The following is a 19,678-nucleotide window of genomic DNA, read 5'->3' as shown; positions in this document are numbered from 1 at the left end:
TAATCTCACAAGTGGGGTCTAGGTATGTTATTGTTATTGTATATTCAATGGAATATTTAAGACAAATACATGAGACTAGTCAAAGCTACAATAAATTACCTTATCAATAATTCAAAACTCATAAACTCAAAATTTTGAAGATGAGGTTAAAGTGATACTCTAGTATTAAACCTTTACCCCATTATTTTATTAAATATAACTTAAATTCAATGTTTTTAAATCTCCCCTCATGCATGGTTTCATGTGACTTTTTTCTTTAACTCCGCCTTTCTAGCCTTTCTACTCACCCTTCAGGCGTTCACACACACACACAAACACTCAGTGACACAGAGTGTTATACATGCCAGCAAATAAAGTGTCAGCTTAAATTAGGAGTATTAGCTTTAATGGGTCCTTAAAAAGCTATTAAAAGCATAGTGATTTGTTAAGAAGCTGGTTTAATGGGTTTTGGGAAGTCGAGATTTTTTTAAGGACTAATTTGGTAAAGAAAATGGGAGTTGTCACTGTTGCTGAACTGAAGCCAAGCATATCTGGGAAGAGGTCTTTTCGTCCAAGTTCTAGTGCCAGACATATTACTGAATGGTATATATATCTTCTCAATTATTCCATCTTTTACTATATCACTAATATGACATGTTAGTTATCAGATTTTTTGGATACCAAGCAATGTTTATCATAGATACTTGGTTCAGTACCATATTAAGTGTTTCAATTAATTCTTCATACAGCACCTACCACGTTTAGAAGTCCATATTAGGTCTTTATTGGCATGGGCGGAGCTAAGGGGGCGTAACGAGATTCATCGGAACCCCTTTGTCGGAAAATTACATGTAATATGCAAAGTCGAAATTATTTTGGTTCTATATATAATAGATGTTGAATCTCCGTCGCTTATTCGTGTGTTTTCTTCTTTATATTTTGAATATCCCTTAGTGAAAATTTTGCCTCCACTAATGTTAAATTTTGGTATATTTAGATGGTAGCATGAATTCTTGTGAGTTGGGTACTTGTCAACTGAGATTGTCAGTTTTGCTCAGTTCTGATAAGAGTCAGTCCTTAACAAAGGATACCACTTTCTTTAGAATCTAGAGGACCTGAAATCTCTCAGTTAACTTTTCTTATTGTATTTTTCCTCAGACTATTTTTATCAGACTTTAAAATGGATTTTCTGCAACTTATCACTAAAATTTCCTGTTAGAAGAAGATGTTTAGTGATAACAATTAAATGGATCACAGAATAATTAATACAAGAAAAAACAAACTCTACAACCACCAAAATATCTGAATGATAATTGCATTTATGATAGACCATATATTCTAGTGCTGACTTAGTGAAAATGGCAATACTTATAACTTTTAAGGAATTGATTATGGTGGAACTTACCTTAAAATCTAAGCATCTAGAGTTTCTATCAGATCATAAATTTAATATCATAAGCAGTTTCTAAGGCTTCAATCATTGAAAATGACAAATCAAATATCTTACTTTTTAACATCTAAGTCCAATGTGTTCAGTTTTCTTGTTTCAAGATGTGGTGTGAATGGTGTACACAGCTATAATTATTTCTTTAAGTTTCAACATGTGTTTATTACGAGGGCCCTCAAACAAGTACTGATGAGTACAGACCACAAGATAAATCAAAACTAGGAACAACTTTCAAAGACAAAAGAAGATGTCTGTCGCTTGCTAGATTGGATCTAAAAACAGAAAAATACAGAGTACTATAACTCTGTTTAATCTCTGTATCCATTCAAGCTATTTTCGTTGCGCTTTTCCACTCAGTGTTTTATCATCAGGCTGACTTATTCTCCCTGAAGCGTTGAGGTTTCATCTGCTTGATTTTCCATAGCTTTAAGACTCCATATATCGAGCATTATTGCATTCTTGAGATGTAAGTTGCGTGAAACCTTAGGCTAAAATATAAGCAGAAAGTCTTTCATGGCTTTAGATCATTGACCATATATTCTATTGCAGGCCAATATCTGATGTTTCTAGTGATCTTACAATAGAAGTCGGATCAGCCAGTTTTGCTCTTCACAAGGTACAAAAATGAAGTGTTCAATCTTTCTTCTTCGCATGTAAATTGATCTACCGATCTTTTCATCATCATGGGAAGGCTCAAGTCTATCAAAAGCAGAAGTTGTACAAAGAAATGGATAGTCCAAATTAGCCTGAAAATGATTTATACTGTTATAAGTAGGTAACCACTATAAAACAGTCGCGTTCACACTGAATCAATTTATTTCATGTGTCAAAATAGGGAGAGAAAAGAAAAGTAAATAGGTAGAGATGCAAAAATAGAAACACAGAACTAGATTAAGTTATGAGTTCTAATATCTTGGACAGATTTCTAATGTGATTAGTAATTTGACATTATTTGCAGTTTCCTCTGGTTTCTCGAAGTGGAAGAATTAGAAAGCTGCTGCTAGAGGCAAAGGATACAAAAATTTCAAGACTCAATCTTACTGGTCTTCCTGGTGGATCTGATGCATTTGAACTTGCGGCAAAGTTCTGCTACGGCGTGAATGTTGAGATTACCATATCAAACGTGGCGTTACTGAGATGTGCAGCCAGGTTTATGGAAATGACAGAAGACATCTCCGAGAAAAACCTGGAATTTCGTACTGAGGTATTTCTTAAGGATACAGTATTCCCAAACATATCCAACTCGATATCTGTTCTTCATCGCTGTGAAATGCTACTACCAGTATCCGAAGAAGTCAATCTTGTTAGTAGGTTAATTAATGCAATTGCAAATAATGCTTGTAAGGAGCAGCTAACATCTGGTTTGTCAAAGCTGGAGCATAATTTCCCACCAAAACCTGTTAAATGCCTTGATTCTGAGACACCGTCAGACTGGTGGGGAAAATTGCTGGTTGTGCTGAGTCTGGATTTATTTCGGAGAGTTCTATCTGCAGTAAAGACAAAAGGTCTCAAACAAGACACTATTAGCAGAATTTTGATAAATTATGCCCAAAATTCTCTTCAGGGGCTATTCATCAAGGATCCTCAGTTGGTTAAAGGAAGTTGCATGGATTCGGATTTGCAGAAAAGACAAAGGATCATCGTCGAAACAATAGCTAGCTTACTACCAACACAATCCAGGAAAAGCTCAGTGCCAATGGCTTTTCTTTCAAGTTTGTTAAAATCTTCAATAGCAGCATCCGCTTCTACTTCTTGCAGATCTGATCTAGAGAGGCGCATCGGTCTGCAACTAGATCAGGCAATTCTTGAAGATATTCTCATACCTGCAAATCCACATGGAAATAATCACAGCCCTCTCTATGACATAGATTCCATATTGAGGATCTTTTCCTATTTCTTGAATTTAGATGAGGATGATGAAGAGGACAATAATCCCCTAAGAGACGAAAGTGAAATGGTTTACGACTTTGATAGTCCTGGATCTCCCAAACATAGCTCAATTGTTAAGGTGTCAAAATTATTGGACAATTATCTGGCAGAAGTTGCATTAGATTCCAACCTAACACCATCAAAGTATATAGCACTAGCAGAGTTACTTCCAGACCACGCCCGTCTAGTTTATGATGGCTTATATCGAGCTGTAGATATTTTCCTCAAGGTAAGCTTCTTAACTTGATCAACATGATCCCACTCACCTATTCAAAACAATTAGGGGTCGTTTGGTTGTTGGTTAGAGTTATGCAGGTATTAGTTATGCAGGGTTTAGTTATTCCATCTTCTACCCTGCATAATATAATACATAGATTCCCTCATAACCCTCATAACTTACGCATGTATTAATTATGCAGAATTATAAACTGGTAACCAAACAACATGCTTGGCGTTTTGAATTTCATACATAGCAACTAAAATGCTACCAAATATGGTATTAGTTATGCTGGTTTTAATACATGAATGATTCACTTCCTAACCAGCAACCAAATGACCCTTTAGTGTTCTCATATAAGGAGTTTAACAAATGTATTTTCATTTTGGACTGTTTTAACATCATGCATGACATTCTCATGGCAGGTTCATCCCAACATTAAGGACTCCGAACGCTACAGACTCTGTAAAACTATTGATTGCCAGAAAATATCGCAAGAAGCTTGCAGTCATGCAGCTCAAAATGAACGGTTGCCTGTGCAAATGGCGGTCCAAGTACTATACTTTGAACAAATCAGACTGAGAAATGCGATGAACGGGGGCCATAATAATCAGTTCTTCGGAATGAATAGTCAGTTCCCTCAGCGTTCAGGCAGTGCAGCAGGAAGCGGATGCATCTCTCCAAGAGATAACTATGCATCAGTCAGGAGAGAAAATAGAGAACTGAAGCTTGAGGTTACAAGAATGAGAATGAGGCTTACAGATTTAGAGAAAGATCACGTCTCCATGAAACAGGAGCTAGTAAAGTCACATCCTGCCGATAAGTTATTCAAGTCATTCACCAAGAAACTAAGCAAGCTCAATGCACTGTTCCGAATAAGAGATTTAAGGCCAATAGGGGGGAAAACTAACTCAGAAAGTCGGTTACTCTTTCAGAAGAGAAGGCGCCATTCGGTTTCTTGATGTTGAACACTAATGTGAATAAGAAAGAGTATATAGTGTTTTCATAGTGCTGAGTTTGATGGATGTTGATGTATTGAGTGAAGTTCTTTCTTGCATTCTCTTTTGATTGTAACCTTGAAAGAAGATATTCACTCAAACTTCTACTTCAAAGGTATATAAACAAGTGTGAGGTTTTTTAGCTTCATGGGAGTTTGCACCTATTGCATATTCTGCCTGCATTCCTAAAAGAAATATTACTATCAAAGCACTTTCGTGTTTAAACTTATGAAGGAAATACAACGCGAGCGTCATGCTGGAGTCCATCAGACACGGAGTTGTGCTGTCAGTTGGCATTAATCTGATTTTTACGTGATCAATCCACAAGAAACAGAGATCATATATTTCCCTCATCGACGTTTGATATTCAAAGGATTACAGAAGAAGAAATAGGGAGTAGATTGAGGTTGAGTTGTCAATTTGTGCATAGCAGTACTAGGAGAGATATTCAGAATTTTTGGGCGGTTTTACTTGAGATCCAAAACATATGTTCTTAAGCTTCTTGTTGAACAATGTCAAAATGGGATCATAACAATCTTCCTTTTGGGGGTTATCAGTCAAAGTCATATTCAAGTTTTGAAGTTTATAGGTTCGTATAACGACCTCAAACTAATATATAATTAAAATTGGGCTCACAGTCAAATATTAATACAATATTTAGTGGATTTCTTATACATATACAAGGTCTAGGCAAAAGTTATTGGGTTCACTTGAAATCACATATTATATTGTGGATCCGCCCCAGGTTATCACTCAGGGTGGCTTCAATTGAATTCTTCCTCCTATTTTTCTGAGATTTTAGAGGTTCATATTTGCCTTCGTAATGCTTTCATTCATTTTTATTTTTTCGTTTAACGACCTGGTTAGCTTAGACAATCGCCAAGATTTTTTTTATAATGTGATCGATTGGTCCTTCCCAATATTTATTATTATGCTCATCTGATACTGCATGTAAATTGTCATAACGCACTAGTTATTGTTAGTGTGTACGAGAGCTTCATAGCTACTTGGTATAACTAGTGCCATCACGAGCTCCCGAGCTACAAGCCTTCAAAGCCTTCTCTGGTAGGAACTTTTGTGGCATTTCCAGCCCTGGTGACGGTTGATGAGTTCATCTCGAGGCTGTTCGTGTTCCAGCTGCTTGGATTTGGCTCCTCCTGAGGAAAAATGATAATACCAACCCCGTTACTCATTCCATCAATAGCTCATCGATTTAAAAACAATGAGGAAATTCGGCTAATCATCTTATTGTTGATTCTCTTCTACTGTTGGACACTTTTCGTGTTAGCTTGATCCAATAGATTGACTAGCTTTGCCTGCAACATTCATGCTGGTAATTTCTGAGTCGTTAGATTAGATCTTGCTGATTTTACGTCATTGTAGATGGCTTTCTAGATCAAAATGCAGATCATGCTAATAACTTAAACATCAGTTGGGCGCCTCAGGGAAAGGTACTGCCCCTTCTACCACATGTTCTTACAATTATTCCATGTTGATGGAATTCACCTGAGGCTCATCCTTCTCAATTGGCCATAACTTGCAAGGTTCCAAGTGTTGGGTTCATAATGTACCGCGACTGGCCCTTCAAAAAGCGCCAGTCTCCCCATTGTATCTAGGAGACCTACCTTCGGTAGGAGCGTTTATTTCTTTTGATTAGAGTAGGGGTCGCAAGAGAGCAGTGTTCTGCCCTACCAGACTCAAGAACTTGTTATAGTCACAAATATTGTCATACTCAAAAGGTTGAAGCTTTTAACGAAAAAACTTCACTGGGAGGGGGAATCCTAGCAAACATATAAAACTAGCAGTTTAGTGATAGTAAAAAATATAAGAAATTTCAAAGTAAAGCATGGATTATTACGTCACAAGACAGATTTCGCCTCAATCTCGACGAATGGGAATTTCATGCCAAACAGTGTGGGAAAGAGGGATTACAAAAACTTCAATTCCTGACTTTGAGTAACATTAAGCTCTCTACTGATATTATAACAGACAATTAGCAGGAGAGAATAATACATAGTGCTCCGAGTTTACTTTAAATTCAATGGTGAACTTCCCCGACTTGACAACTGCATATCAGAGTATTAGGTTAACTGTACCAGTTGTACTTTCAATGAAGAAGGTGCTCTAGATAAAGAAGCGTCCATCTTTGACCCTGAAACAAATCCAGCCTGTAACTCTGGCAGCAAAGTAGGAGCCAACGTGAAGGAAGACCGCAGCATGTAGGGGGCAATTGGTAAATCAGGGAGAGAAGAAACTGATGAACTATATTGTACTGTTCCCATAGGATGATCAAATTTACAAGCGCGACCAAACTTGCAGTGTCCTTTCAGTAGATAAAACGAACAAGGCTGCACCCCCTGCTTTAAAAATGTAGATCAGTGGAACGCTCAAACATGAAGACTAACAAGAAGCAATACTTTCAGAGAGTCAACCAAGACCATTTTCCAAACAAACGAGAGAATATAAACCATCACTTTTTACATGGGTTAAGAAACAGTAGCGTTCAGCTGACTCCCTCTCCTTGAAATACACAAATTTTGACATCATGAAAACTCAAATGCAAAGGCAGTTGAGCATGGGCAATTCCGTGTGCGCGTGATTATAATGATGGTAGTTGAGAACACAAGATGCTAACTCCCTCCCAGTTCAATATATAGTTCCAAATAATCCTTTGGGAATGACTAGGAAAAGCTTGCTATGAAGAAAGGAATAAATAGACCATACCTTCCTTAGCCTACAATTCTTACCTACTGTGCACAAAAGAAACTGCTCATGCATCTGTGCACTGGCAACAAAATTCTTAGAAATGGAAAGCCTAGCGAACAACCAACTAGATTCATCAATTTCTTTATGACCAAACAGAGGCGAGAACATTCATCACTCTCTAGACGTAGAAAAGCTTGGTAAACTGTAAGTCCAAATGCACACAGTTAAGTTCATTAAATTTTAACTAAATAAAAGAAAAACAATATTGACGAACTTGGAATTCACTTCATGGATGTAACAATACTACCGTTACTGTAACAAGGTTAATTTTTTTGTTTCAATCCGAGGAGGCTAGGACAGAACTGAACTCACAGAACGTCCGCTGCCAAATGCCAACAAGAATAACCAATAAAAACACAACAAACCTGCAATCTCACTGGTTCATGCACAGCATATTACACATCTATTAATTTTCTTTCATGTTAAATAGAGACATTTTCTATGACATCATGCAATGAAATGAGAACAGGTCATGAACAAACTTGACAAACTCATGGTAAACCCTGGTTAACCTCTTAACATATGGTAATGCATTTATACAAACACATCACTTAAGTTACAGAAGTCTCAGGATAACTGCATGGACATTCAAATAGTTAAGAGGAACTAGACTATGAGATCCTCCTCTTCAAAGACATTGGTACCTCGAGAAGTTTATGAGATGAGAATATTACAGTGATTCAATAAACATGCAAAAATCCAAACACCTTCTCAATTCAAGCTATTGAGTTTTAACAATTGAGACATAATCGTGAACCAGCAATGATCAAAATGAAGGCGAGACAGCTAATGCAACTGTGTGAGATGTATGGGTTAGGCGCACATCACAAGGTCGAACTATGTTGCAGAAAAAAGCATGGCATTTAAGTTGAGATCGGTAGGAGAGGCAGGACTATTATCCACCAAGTTTCAAACTGTACACCATTGGACCCTCGAGAATTTCTCGGTTATCAAAAAAGGAAAATGAGACAGCTAATGCAGCTTCATTAATCACAAAAGACAGCTAATGCAGCTTCATTAATCACAAAATTACAACACCAGCGCACCGAATTTAAGCAAGACAACAATCATAAAACAATCCTCTTCCTGTACATTTCTCCCCTCATTCTTGTAGCATCGAATTCTGGTCAGATCCATAAATAAGGAACTTCAATGTCCAGCATATGTCACTATCAATAACAAATCAGCATGCAATTGGCAAAAATCCTCAAAAGGAAAACTACAACATAAAGTTCCATACAATCAAGTGTCAGAACAGAATGTAGATAAAAAAAATTCAGACACAAAAATCTAATGGCAGCTCAAGAGCACAATGAGGCCAGGACATGAAGACTTAGCAATAACAGTGTACAAGTTTACCCAGGTTAGATTACAAATCATCTTGTCAAATCAAACAAAACGGAGAAAGAAGAAACATTATCATACCGGACGCAAAGGAAGGCCTGAGGGGCTGAAAGCACAACTTGTCTTTGATACGATCCAATCAGGTGGATGGTGATACCTACAAGATGATCCAAACTTACAATCCCCAGTTTTCATGTAGTATTGACATACGGGTTGACCAGGTCTCTCTGGAAAACCCTTTTCCTTTTGTGTTTTGCTTGAAGGGCTAGCAGCAGAGAGTGACGGGGAGTAAGGTCCCGCAAATGCATGTGTAGAAGATGCTAGCTGTGATATCCCATAGATAGATGTCATCCCAGCAGACAGTTGGGCACCAGGAGATAATGCAGGACTTACTGGTCCCTGCAACAAGTAAAAATAATCACCACATAAAAAAGACATTACACTTGTTTGGCCAAGCTTCTAAAATCAGTTTTTTGAAAAGTGCTTTTCAAAAATGTACTTTGGTTGAGAAGCAGTTTCTGTTGGCTAATCAATTAGAAAAATACATCTGAGCAGCAATTAGTGTTTGGCCAAGCTTTTAAAAAGTGCTTCTAAGTGCATTTTTTCATAAGTGCTTTTCAAAAAAGTACTTTTGGAGAGCAGCTACTTTTTTCAGCTTCTCATAAACAGCTTCTACTTCTACTCAAAAGCACTTTTTCGTTTCCTAGAAAGCTTGACCAAACACCACAACTTTGAAAAACAAGCACTTTATTTTGAAAAAAATAACACTTTTGGCCTGGGAGAAGCTTGGCCAAACAGGCTATACATCATTGTAGAAGATTGATAGAGAGAAGATCTTTATATTACTGAGTAAGGGCTCCAGTTCTGAATGGTAACCACTCCTGGGTGAATCAGCACTGGACCATAAGCACTAGGTACATATGGCCCAGGTAAAAGTGAAGGCCTTGCTACTCTAAGACCAGTTGATGAATTGTTATATTCCTCAGGAGGAGGAGGAAGAGACTGCACTGTCGGATAAAATGGACGTGCAGGTGGTGCTGGCGCCGATACTCCAGCAGGTTGAGGGTGATGGTATTTACATGTTATACCAAATTTGCAATGCCCCGTTTTCAAATAATAGGAGCACTCGATTTCCCCCTGTTGTAGTAGTAGAAAATTAGATGGCTAGCACAGAAAGATAACATAAGTTCACACACATAAAACCATGAGACAATTACCGTGCGTAACGGATATCCATAAGTATTTAGTGGTATATTGCTCAAGGATCCACCCAAGTTTCTAGGGTGGTGGAACTTGCAGGATGCACCAAATTTACAGGTCCCTGTTCTTAAATAGTACTGCGCACGAACATTATGCAGTCAGCAACGAAATCAAAACTATTAAAAATGCTATACTACACTCGGGAAAACAGAAAACCTAAACACTTTAGAGTTTAAGCTTTAGAAGGAACAACAACACTCTGTCCTGCACTGAAAACAGAATACCTGGCATGTCGGTTCTCCCAATCTTTCCGGGAACTCAACTCCTACCAACTGCATCTTACCACCCTGAAAACAGAATCACTCAGTCAAATAAGGAATATAAGCGTTCACACTTGCCCAAAGAAAAATATACTCCTTTTGTTTCAATTTGTTTGTCTTACTTTCCTTTTTAGTCTGTCTCAAAAAGAATGCACCTTTCCTAATTTGGAAACTCTTTAATCTCAACATCCCACATGGCATGTTCAGACCACAAGATTAAAGGCCAATTTTGGAACACTATACGTATCTTTAGTTTAAGAACACAAGATTCAAAAATCTTCTTTACTTTCTTAAGCTCCGTGTCAAGTTAAATTATGATAAACAAACTGAAACGGATGGAGTAGCATATGTAGGAAATTGAGAAAGCAAATGAAAGTAGTCCAATTCTACATCGTCTATTTTAGCAAAGAAACGGTGGGTGCAATGTACTCTACACACACTAACTTAAAATATTGAATCTGCCTCATATGTCACTTCCAAGTGAAAAATTCAACGCATCTATGTGACTAGCATTCGCGTTGATAACAATAAACATAAGCTCCAATAGATATACAAGAATGGAGACCAATAAGCTTAACATGAACAACCAAAGGATATGGTTGATGGTAAAGGTTTTAAAGTCTCGAGTTCAAGCTTTGAGAACATAGTCCCAAAGTGCTAAACCCCTCATCGTGATCTTTCTAGGCGTGAATCCAGATTAGTCAGGCCCAAATCCCAATGACAAAGCCACATAGACCAAAGGGTAGTCAGTTAAACACCCTTCACCCAAAAACTACACTACAAATATATGTCGAAAATTACTTTTTATACATACTCCTCCCACCTCAATTTAAGTGTCTTACTTTCCATTTTGGTTTGTCCCAAAAATAGTGTCTCTTTCTATATTTAGTAAGTTTCTCAATACCAACATTCTACATGACAAGTTTAAGACCATAAGATTTAAAACACTACACACATCTTTAATTTAAGACTGCAAGAGTATATACTAAATCTTAAACACCCTTGACGAAATTCCTAGCTTCGTCAGGCCAGTGTAAAACAAATTAGCTTAACATGAGACCTAACTAAAGAAGGATAAACAACTTACATAGCCAAGATCACGATCATAAGGATGGTTAAAGCGACAATTGGCACCATACCCACATGACCCAGTTCTCATATAATATGAACAGTCAGGTACACCTGGCCTTTCTGGGTAAATTTCCCTACCATATAACCCCAACCTCTGCATTGATCCTACATTACCAAAAAAAAATAAACATTATCATCATCTAAAACCCTAGAACAAAAAGAAAAAAAAAATACCCACATTGCAAACAGTAAAAAAATTAAAACAACAGTGAAATTCAAATATGTTATAAAAAGTAGAAAAAACATACCATCAAGACCCGTTTCTTCTGACTGATGATCAGATTGTGACCCGTTACTACCTGTAGACCGTCCGTACATCTCCATATTTTTTGTAAATTTTTTTCTTCTTCACAATTATTCAGATGATCATAATAACCAAAAAAAAAAAAAAAAAAAAAACAGGAATTGGTAAGTTGGGGAGAGTAGAAAATAGAAAAAAGAGAATTGTGGGTAAAGCTTGATCACAAGTATATATGTACAGACATTAATGTTTGTTGCTATTACTTTACTATACTTACTAATGCAATAAGATGGGAAGAAAGAGGGTTGGATTAACTGTACGTACGACACCAAACAGAGAGTGCCAACTGTGAAACGAAATTAGTGAAAACAGTCTTTTGGTGACACTAAGGTTTCCTTTTTTTCTTTTTTCTTTTTTCTTTTCCCTCACTCTATACATAACATACACTGTCCGTACAGTGTGCATGCTTCGATTTTTGTTTGTCAAAATATTAAAATCAAGATTATTAAAACGAGTTAATTTATTACACTAATTAGTGTATTTTAATACTCCTTCTGTTTCAATTTAAGTGTCTTACTTTTTTTTTATCTATCTCAAAAAGAGTATTTTTTTCTAAAAACACCTTACATGAATAATTTAACACCACAAGATTAAAAGACATTTTAGTACATTACACATACTTTGATTTATGACCATAAGATTTAAAAGTCTAATTTCTTCTTTAAATTTTATACCTAGTCAAAATAAGTGTCACTTTAGCAAAAAAAAAAAAAACTGTCCCAAAATCAGTGTCATTTTAGAAATTCAAGACCAACAAAAGTAATTGTTTTCAACTTTACTCTTAGGAGTATTAAAGTATTTCTTTTTAATAGTGCTCAATTCTCAAGGAACATCTTACAAATAGGAATAATTTAATAAACTATACATTGTATTTATTATTTTTCTTAATGGACGTGAAATGAGCTCAAACGAAACATATTTTGAGACGGAGGGAGTAACAAGTTTTTGCCTTGTCTATTACTTGCTAGTGTGTTTTAACCTGTTATAACAGGTTTTATCCTATCTACTTGTTATTAATTTTTATTATTATGAACGACTAAATGTAGTGATCTTTTATGTGATATATATATATATATATATATATTGTGTAATATATAAAAGTTAAACTTTTGTTAAAAAGAAAGTTCTTGGTTTTATGGTTTTAGTTTTATTTGATTGATTTATTGTATTTAGAAATCTTTTACTTTCCATACCTTTTGTTTGGAATAGACTATTTAGAGGAAAACTTAAAAATAAAATATAGAAAAAGAAATGAGATTAGAAATTAAATAATTAAGAAATAAATGATGAGTGATGAAGATAGTTCCCGCAACATGCTTTGATAATTACGCATAAAGACATCAACATATGGCAATTCCCTTTGCAAGAAAGAAAGAAAAAAAAAACATAAAAGAAAGAAGTTCTTCTAATCACGAAGATACTCTAAATTCATATCTTAATAATCAAAGGACAACATTTTTCTGAACAAGTGATTATTTATAATAATTGAAACGTAGTAATAAGTCTTTTCATACTAGGATTCATAGCAATTGTTGTCTCTCTAACTGATTCCTCGAGATAAACTATTATCAACCGACACTTGTTTGCCCTTTACTGTTATGTCCTCCACATACTTGTCTTTTAGTTTCTTGTTTTTTGTTTTTTTTTATTATGAAATTGATACACGTGTTAGATATTTTATCGATCTTACCTAACCCATGAAATGAAATAAATAATAATTACTCTATATAGCTCCTGATTCGTGAATGTCCTACATCTAGGTGTCTTAAGAGGCAAATAAAAGAATTCTAACTCGACTTCAACTATAGGAGCGACTGAACTAATTTTTTTTATTCAATTAGACAAATTACGAGTATATGCCAAATGGCCAAAAACTCACCAAAAAGGAGCAATTATTCTCTCGCATAAACTCTACTTTTCTCAGTAAAGAATAAAATCGTGGCACCAAAAGTAAAGAATATTAACTTGTCATTGAGATGACGTTTAAGAATTTAGATATTTAATAAAAAGGAATTCTTTTGGTTTTAGATAGAGAGATAGAGAGTACTTCCATTTGATAAGTACCCTATTTAGTTTATATTTATACTGGAACTAGAATTGAACTAATGTTAACATCAATAACATTTCATAAACAATCAAACTTCTATATAACGGTTATTCTCTATAATAACATTTCACTACCACCTCAAATGTTTAGTGAAATTCAGTTTTCATGATAATTAGTTACATTAGCTGTCAAAAAACATTTCACTACCACCTCAAGTGTTTAGTGGAATTCATTTTTCATGATAATTAGTTGCATTAGCTGTCAAAAAATATTCAAACAAACGATATTATTATAAAAAGAATTAATTGCATCGATAGAATCCTTTTCTAAAAGAACACAATACATAAGTTGTTGATCACAATAATTAGGTGGCATTTTAAAAAAAAAAAAAATATGTGAATTTTTTCTCAATCAAAAGTTTCAAACACCGGAGAGAAAAGCTTTTTTGCTTTTCAAAAATTACAGAGCTTTTTCCTCATGATGTTTGGTTGATTATCTCCTTAAACACAAAGGTACAAAACATTCGGAAAGATCTTTTTCTCTAACAAATATCTATGAAACACACCATTCATAGTAACTTGCTGGTCAAGAAAAGTCGTGCTTTAAATGATAGTGGCATAATCGATATTATGAGATAACATTAAGGGCGCTTTTTCACATCTTTTGCAGAGCAAAAGGACAGAGTACTACTGGTCCAACCAATTATAGATGAAGACGTGTCATCCCCTTATTAGATAGTTTGCGATCCCAAATTAACACTGGCCCCCCTAACTTGTTTGGCTCATTCAGAGAAAGAATAATGAATTTTTGAATTTAAAAATAATATACTACTCAAATTTTAGAACAACACAAGAAAATTATAATAAGTGTAATATTTCTCGTATTCATGTGATGAGAATACACTAAGAAAGTTTACAAAAGATTAGGCTTGATAAGAATCGAATTGGGGAAGAACCAACTCAATCCAAGAACGCGGAAAATTAAAGATAGGAAAAAAAAAAGATGAGAAATAGAGGATAAAAGCAAGACCCAATTAGAGTAAACTTATGGATAGACCTAAGTATATTAAACCTAAACCCTTCCAATCGAATTCAATCCTAAAGAACCTATACTATTTGAAATCAAGACAAAGGAATTCAATTGAATCCACAAATGAACTACCTTTCATGAATTTCAATGGAAATAAAGGTTCAAAACCAAACAATAGAATCCACCGTCATAATAGCTAAATTTAGCCCTAGTTTTACCTAACAATCTATAAACTCACATGGAGTATTCATCATTCAACAACAACCAACTAAAGATGAAAATAACGCAAGTCTAATATTTATACTAAGAGGCAATAGAAGGCAACTAGCTATTACAATAATGTCCTTAATGAGGCAAGAGCCTTGTTTAGCTATCTTGGATGTTGGCTTGAAAATCGAAATGAGCCCTTCTTGCACAAATAATCATCATCCGGTCCACCAAGCTTGCAATTGTGACCATTTGCATCTCCGCCCCTTCTTTTCATGTTTGGCCACTTTTGCGTTTCTGTCCTTTTTGCGCTTCCAGCCACTTTGAGTGTCAGCCTTCTTTCTCGTAGCTTCTTCTTCAATTCCCTTCCAGGCTACCTTCCACACTTCATAAGCCTTCTCGAGCGACTTATATGCATCTCCATGGATCTCCAATGCCCCGTTTGTCATCCATATGGCTTGCATGTCTTGGAGTTCCATGTCTTGACCTTGCATGTGACTCTTTGAGTGGAGTGTGTCAAGTAGGGTCATATCAAGGCTGAATACATCGGCAACCTCCTAAACTTAAACTTATCAGTTTATTTATTTTGACACTTAAATACAACAATAACATATTCAGTGTAATCTCACAAGTGAGTCTGTCGGTCTGGGGAGGGTAGAGTATACGTAGACTTTACCCCTATCTTAGTATGTAGAGAGGTTGTTTCCTGTAAACCTTTGCCTAAAATAAAAGCAAATGAAAGCTGTTAAAAAAAAAGGTGACAACAATGAGAAAAATTAGAGCATGTCAAAGCAATCTAAAAAAATGAACGGTAGCTACAACAGAATACTACAAAAGTCGAAGTACAAGAAGTAGCATATAATAACAGAAATCGAAGGACAAACTACAAGTGTAGTACTATACTACTGGTATGGAAAACAGGCACTCAACTAGGTACTAGCCTTCTACACTAATAATATGTGTTCTCCACAACCTCCTATATAAGGTCATGTCCTTATTAAGCTGAAATTGCGTCATGTCTTGCCTAATCAACTCTCTCCAATACTTCTTCGGTCTACCTCTACCTCTCCTGAAACTATCCATAACTAACCCCTCGCACCTCCATACTGGGACATCCGTGCCTCTCCTCTTCACATGCCCAAACCATCTCAGTCTCACTCATCTTGTCCTCCATGAGGGCCACTTCCATATTGTCCCGGATATCGTCATTTCTAATCTTACCTCTCCTAGTACACACAACATCCTCATTTTTGCAACTTTCATCTTCTGAACATGAGAGTTATTGACTGACCAAGAGTAATATTTATTGTACACTAGACGTATAGAGAATGGGTTAAAATTTTGACACTTAAATCAAGAGTAATATTTATTGTACAGTAACGTATATAGAATGGGTTAATATTTTTCATATTCATGTGATAAAGTGTACAACGAAAATTTACTAAAATTATTTCATTTCTATCAAGAAACGAAATTTTAAGAGAGAACACTAATACCATTGCAAATTTGGACCTTTACAAAAGTTGCAATCTCATTAAGATTTAAGATGTTTGACAACTCGAACAAAATGTCTATATAAGTACACTTAGCTGATGCCTGATGGTATGTGCGCCACAAAATGCCACTACGAAAAAGTAGGTGTATCAGTGTATATATAAAGAATGATCACGTGAAAGTGTTTAGTGTAGGAATTTATTTTTACGGGAATTTCTTAAACCATTTTTTTTTTTTTTTTTTTGGATAAAGTAAACTTCGAGTCAATTTGCACATCACCTTGACTAGTAAGACACCTTTTTCCTCGAAGTCTACTTTTCTCGTAGATATTTATTCTCTATTTAGAAAGATTTTACAGGCGTTTGGACAGTATTTAAGTAATTGAAAAAACAATTTGTAATTGATGTTGAATAATAATTTTCTGAGCATCGAAAATGTATTCGAGAACGAGTATCACCAATTTTTTTTATAGAACTTAAAAGCTTATGAATAAAAACTAGTATCCCTGTTCAAACTTCAAACCTGTATTTTGATATTTATTGTAGAAGTTTAAATGCCGAAATTAATTACTCCTACAAATGCTAAAGTTTAGTATTGACAAATACCATAAAGAGTGATTCAGACCCAAACTGGTCCCGCAACTCAATTAACACGTAAAAGGAAACTACGGTCTCTGCTGAATATAATAGAAGTTTGTTGTTTTCTGAATCCGCGACTTAAGTAGCACAAAAAATAAAAAGTTAAACCAAACTAGTATAAAAAAAAAAAAACATAAGTAGTATTCACGCACGAAATTCGTGTGTGAAAGGACCAAACTGCAAAAATGCAGCTTGACCCTTTCACGCACGAAATTCGTGCGTGAAAGGACCAACTTGCAATAATACCATATACTCCTTTCACGCATGAAATGTAATAGGATATACTCCTTTCACGCACTAATTTCATGCGTGAAAGAGCAAATTCCCATTTTGCCTTTCACGCATGAATTTAGTCCGTGAATGGAGCATTATTTGACTGTTTTAAAGAATCAACTTGCAATAATACCATATACTCCTTTCACGCACTAATTTCATGCGTGAAGCAGCACAATTTTTTATTTTTTTTTTGGTCTTACCTTTCAAATCACATTTTTTTCCATACTTTGGGCAAAGTTTAGTCATGTTTCAAAATCCCAAAATATCAATATTTTATATAAAACTTAATATTTTTTTTTGCGTACAATAATGTCGGCTCATTACATCAAGTCCACCTAAACGTTTGGATAACCGTTTTAGGGGTTCTAAGGTGCCCCGAAGTAAGTTTTGCAACTTGTCTATTTATAGGGTTTTGATTTAAGTGTTTTATTATATTTGAATGTTCAAATATAAATATTTGATTTAATAATAATTCATCCAATACGAGAGGTTTATACTAATTTAAAAATAATTCATTCCATCTAATTATAATACTAATTCAAAGTAATACAATAATAAATTACAATAATAATACAATTTTCAAGTTCTAGAGACTCTATTACTTCGAGAGGTGCTTGTACTACCACGGCCTTGTTGCCTACAAGAACGCTTGTCATGGCCATATTACTTACAGGTAGAGCACTTGCGAGAATAAGTTCTTTCACTAACATCCATTTGATTGGGTCTACGACTTCGTGAGTTAATGCCCAATTTCCTGATGTAATCCTTGTTAGCAACCATCGAAAACGGCTCGTTTGGCCAATAAGTTTCATTACCAAGTGGGTGGAATTGACCGGAATATGCTCTAAGGTAACTGTGGACCTTGTATTCCCCAGCCACATAACTTGTTACCGTTTTTCTCATTCTCTCGAAGCACTTGACAGCATGAGAACACGGCATGTGATACGTTTGCCACTTACCACAAGTGCACGTTCTTGTTGCCTCATAAACGTTATGCACGTTGCCACCCTTACCGTTGTGATAACCCGTCCTAACTTCGTAGACATGTCGAATTGGGTCATACTCGGTCATTTGGTGGTGCTCACATTTTTTTCTATAATGCTCCATAATTTTGAAGGGCTTTGGCATCCATGTCCCGCCGTCGGCTAATATCGCTCTAGCTTGCCTTGTCCTAACAACAAATCGCTCCACAACCTGCTTGAAAGTCATTCTCACCATTGCGGTGACAGGTAGTCCTCGAGCTGATTTCAGCAAGCCATTGAAAGATTCTGAGCTGTTTATTGTGAGCATGCCCCATCTTTTGCCTCCATCAGCATGAATCGTCCATTTTTCAACTTCGAGCTTTATCGACCAAATATATGCGGGTTCACTCACTGCCCTGATCAGATCCATTTTTGCAGCCCATTTTCGTTGTTGATGCTCCATCGCATCCCTCCACATCAATTTGTTTAGAGTGCCATTGTGAAACGTTGATTGCAAATTTGCCTTCAAGTGTCTTAAACAATAGAGATGGTAAACAAAGGGAGGCTGCCACCCTGGTAAATTAGCCATATTGTGCAATATGCCTTTATGACGATCAGACAACACGCATATGCCGGTATGATCCTTAATAACATGAGTTTTCAAATGAGTCAAAAAGATCCCCCATGTGTCGTTGCTCTCGTTAGCGGCAATTGCGAAAGCAAGAGGAAATATTGACCCATTGGCATCCATTCCTATTGCAATTAGGAGCTTGATGTCGTAGGCACCATATACATGCGTACCATCTATGGATATCACTGATCGGCAGTGAGCAAAACCATCAATGCATGGTTTGAATGTCCAAAATACGAAGTTGAAGATTTTACCCTCTATAAGCCGCCACTCTACAACAGTACCATTATTAAAATGTTGTAGAGCTGCCATATACCTTGGCAGCGATTGAAAAGAAGTATGCCAATTTCCAAAGACCATCTCAAAAGCGCGTCTACGCCCGAGAAATCCCTTTCTGTTGCTTATAGTTTTTCTATATATGGTTTGAACGTTTCGAATACAATCTTTGATGGGGATCCTGCACAAGTTTAAACAAACAACATTTAGTAATTGATCTTTTAATCGATATAAGACATATGATGTACAAGGTAGGATAAGTTACCTTGGCGTTTCGGCAATGTCCTTAAGTAATACTTGAGCAATCATGTTTGTATCTAAATTATAATGATCTGCTCGATTTTCTTCCATATCACAAGTGTGTCTTTCGCGGAATTTTGTGATAGCCCACATACCATCAGGCTTAACAATTCCCCGAAGCAACCACTCACAGCCTTGATACCGTCGTTTACAAACTAGTCTCCATATCTTTGAGGTTGAAAGATC

General features: G+C 35.8%; 2 protein-coding genes across 6 annotated transcripts; one reads left to right on the top strand and one right to left on the bottom strand.

Annotated features, from left to right (window-relative positions):
- The first annotated feature begins 231 nt into the window (after window positions 1–231).
- LOC132610739 (BTB/POZ domain-containing protein At1g03010-like) lies at window positions 232–4,712 on the top strand. 2 transcript variants are annotated; one of them, XM_060325094.1, is made up of 4 exons: window positions 232–582; window positions 1,976–2,042; window positions 2,385–3,584; window positions 3,998–4,712. In XM_060325094.1, the coding sequence occupies exons 1-4, from the start codon at window positions 491–493 to the stop codon at window positions 4,532–4,534; spliced, it is 1,896 nt and encodes a 631-aa protein (XP_060181077.1). In that variant the 5' UTR covers window positions 232–490; the 3' UTR covers window positions 4,535–4,712. The 2 variants fall into 2 exon arrangements, with proteins under 2 accessions (XP_060181077.1, XP_060181078.1); XM_060325095.1 differs by lacking the exon at window positions 232–582 and adding an exon at window positions 989–1,892.
- Window positions 4,713–6,397: 1,685 nt separating this feature from the next.
- Window positions 6,398–11,958, bottom strand: LOC132609993 (zinc finger CCCH domain-containing protein 32). Of its 4 annotated transcripts, none has more exons than XM_060324226.1 (8): window positions 11,850–11,958; window positions 11,580–11,677; window positions 11,288–11,436; window positions 10,165–10,227; window positions 9,898–10,017; window positions 9,527–9,817; window positions 8,762–9,079; window positions 6,398–6,927 (listed from the first exon to the last, which is right to left on the bottom strand). In XM_060324226.1, exons 2-8 carry the CDS (start codon window positions 11,653–11,655, stop codon window positions 6,652–6,654), a joined length of 1,293 nt encoding a protein of 430 aa, XP_060180209.1. In that variant the 5' UTR covers window positions 11,656–11,677; window positions 11,850–11,958; the 3' UTR covers window positions 6,398–6,651. The 4 variants fall into 4 exon arrangements, with proteins under 4 accessions (XP_060180209.1, XP_060180211.1, XP_060180212.1 ...); XM_060324228.1 differs by having other exon boundaries at window positions 11,580–11,674; window positions 11,850–11,899; XM_060324229.1 differs by lacking the exon at window positions 11,288–11,436 and having other exon boundaries at window positions 11,850–11,928.
- Between the last annotated feature and the right edge of the window lie 7,720 nt (window positions 11,959–19,678).

This window comes from Lycium barbarum, chromosome 9 (assembly GCF_019175385.1).
Source record: "Lycium barbarum isolate Lr01 chromosome 9, ASM1917538v2, whole genome shotgun sequence".
In the NCBI taxonomy this organism is placed as follows: Eukaryota; Viridiplantae; Streptophyta; class Magnoliopsida; order Solanales; family Solanaceae; genus Lycium; species Lycium barbarum.
This window is presented reverse-complemented; position numbering and strand designations above follow the sequence as displayed.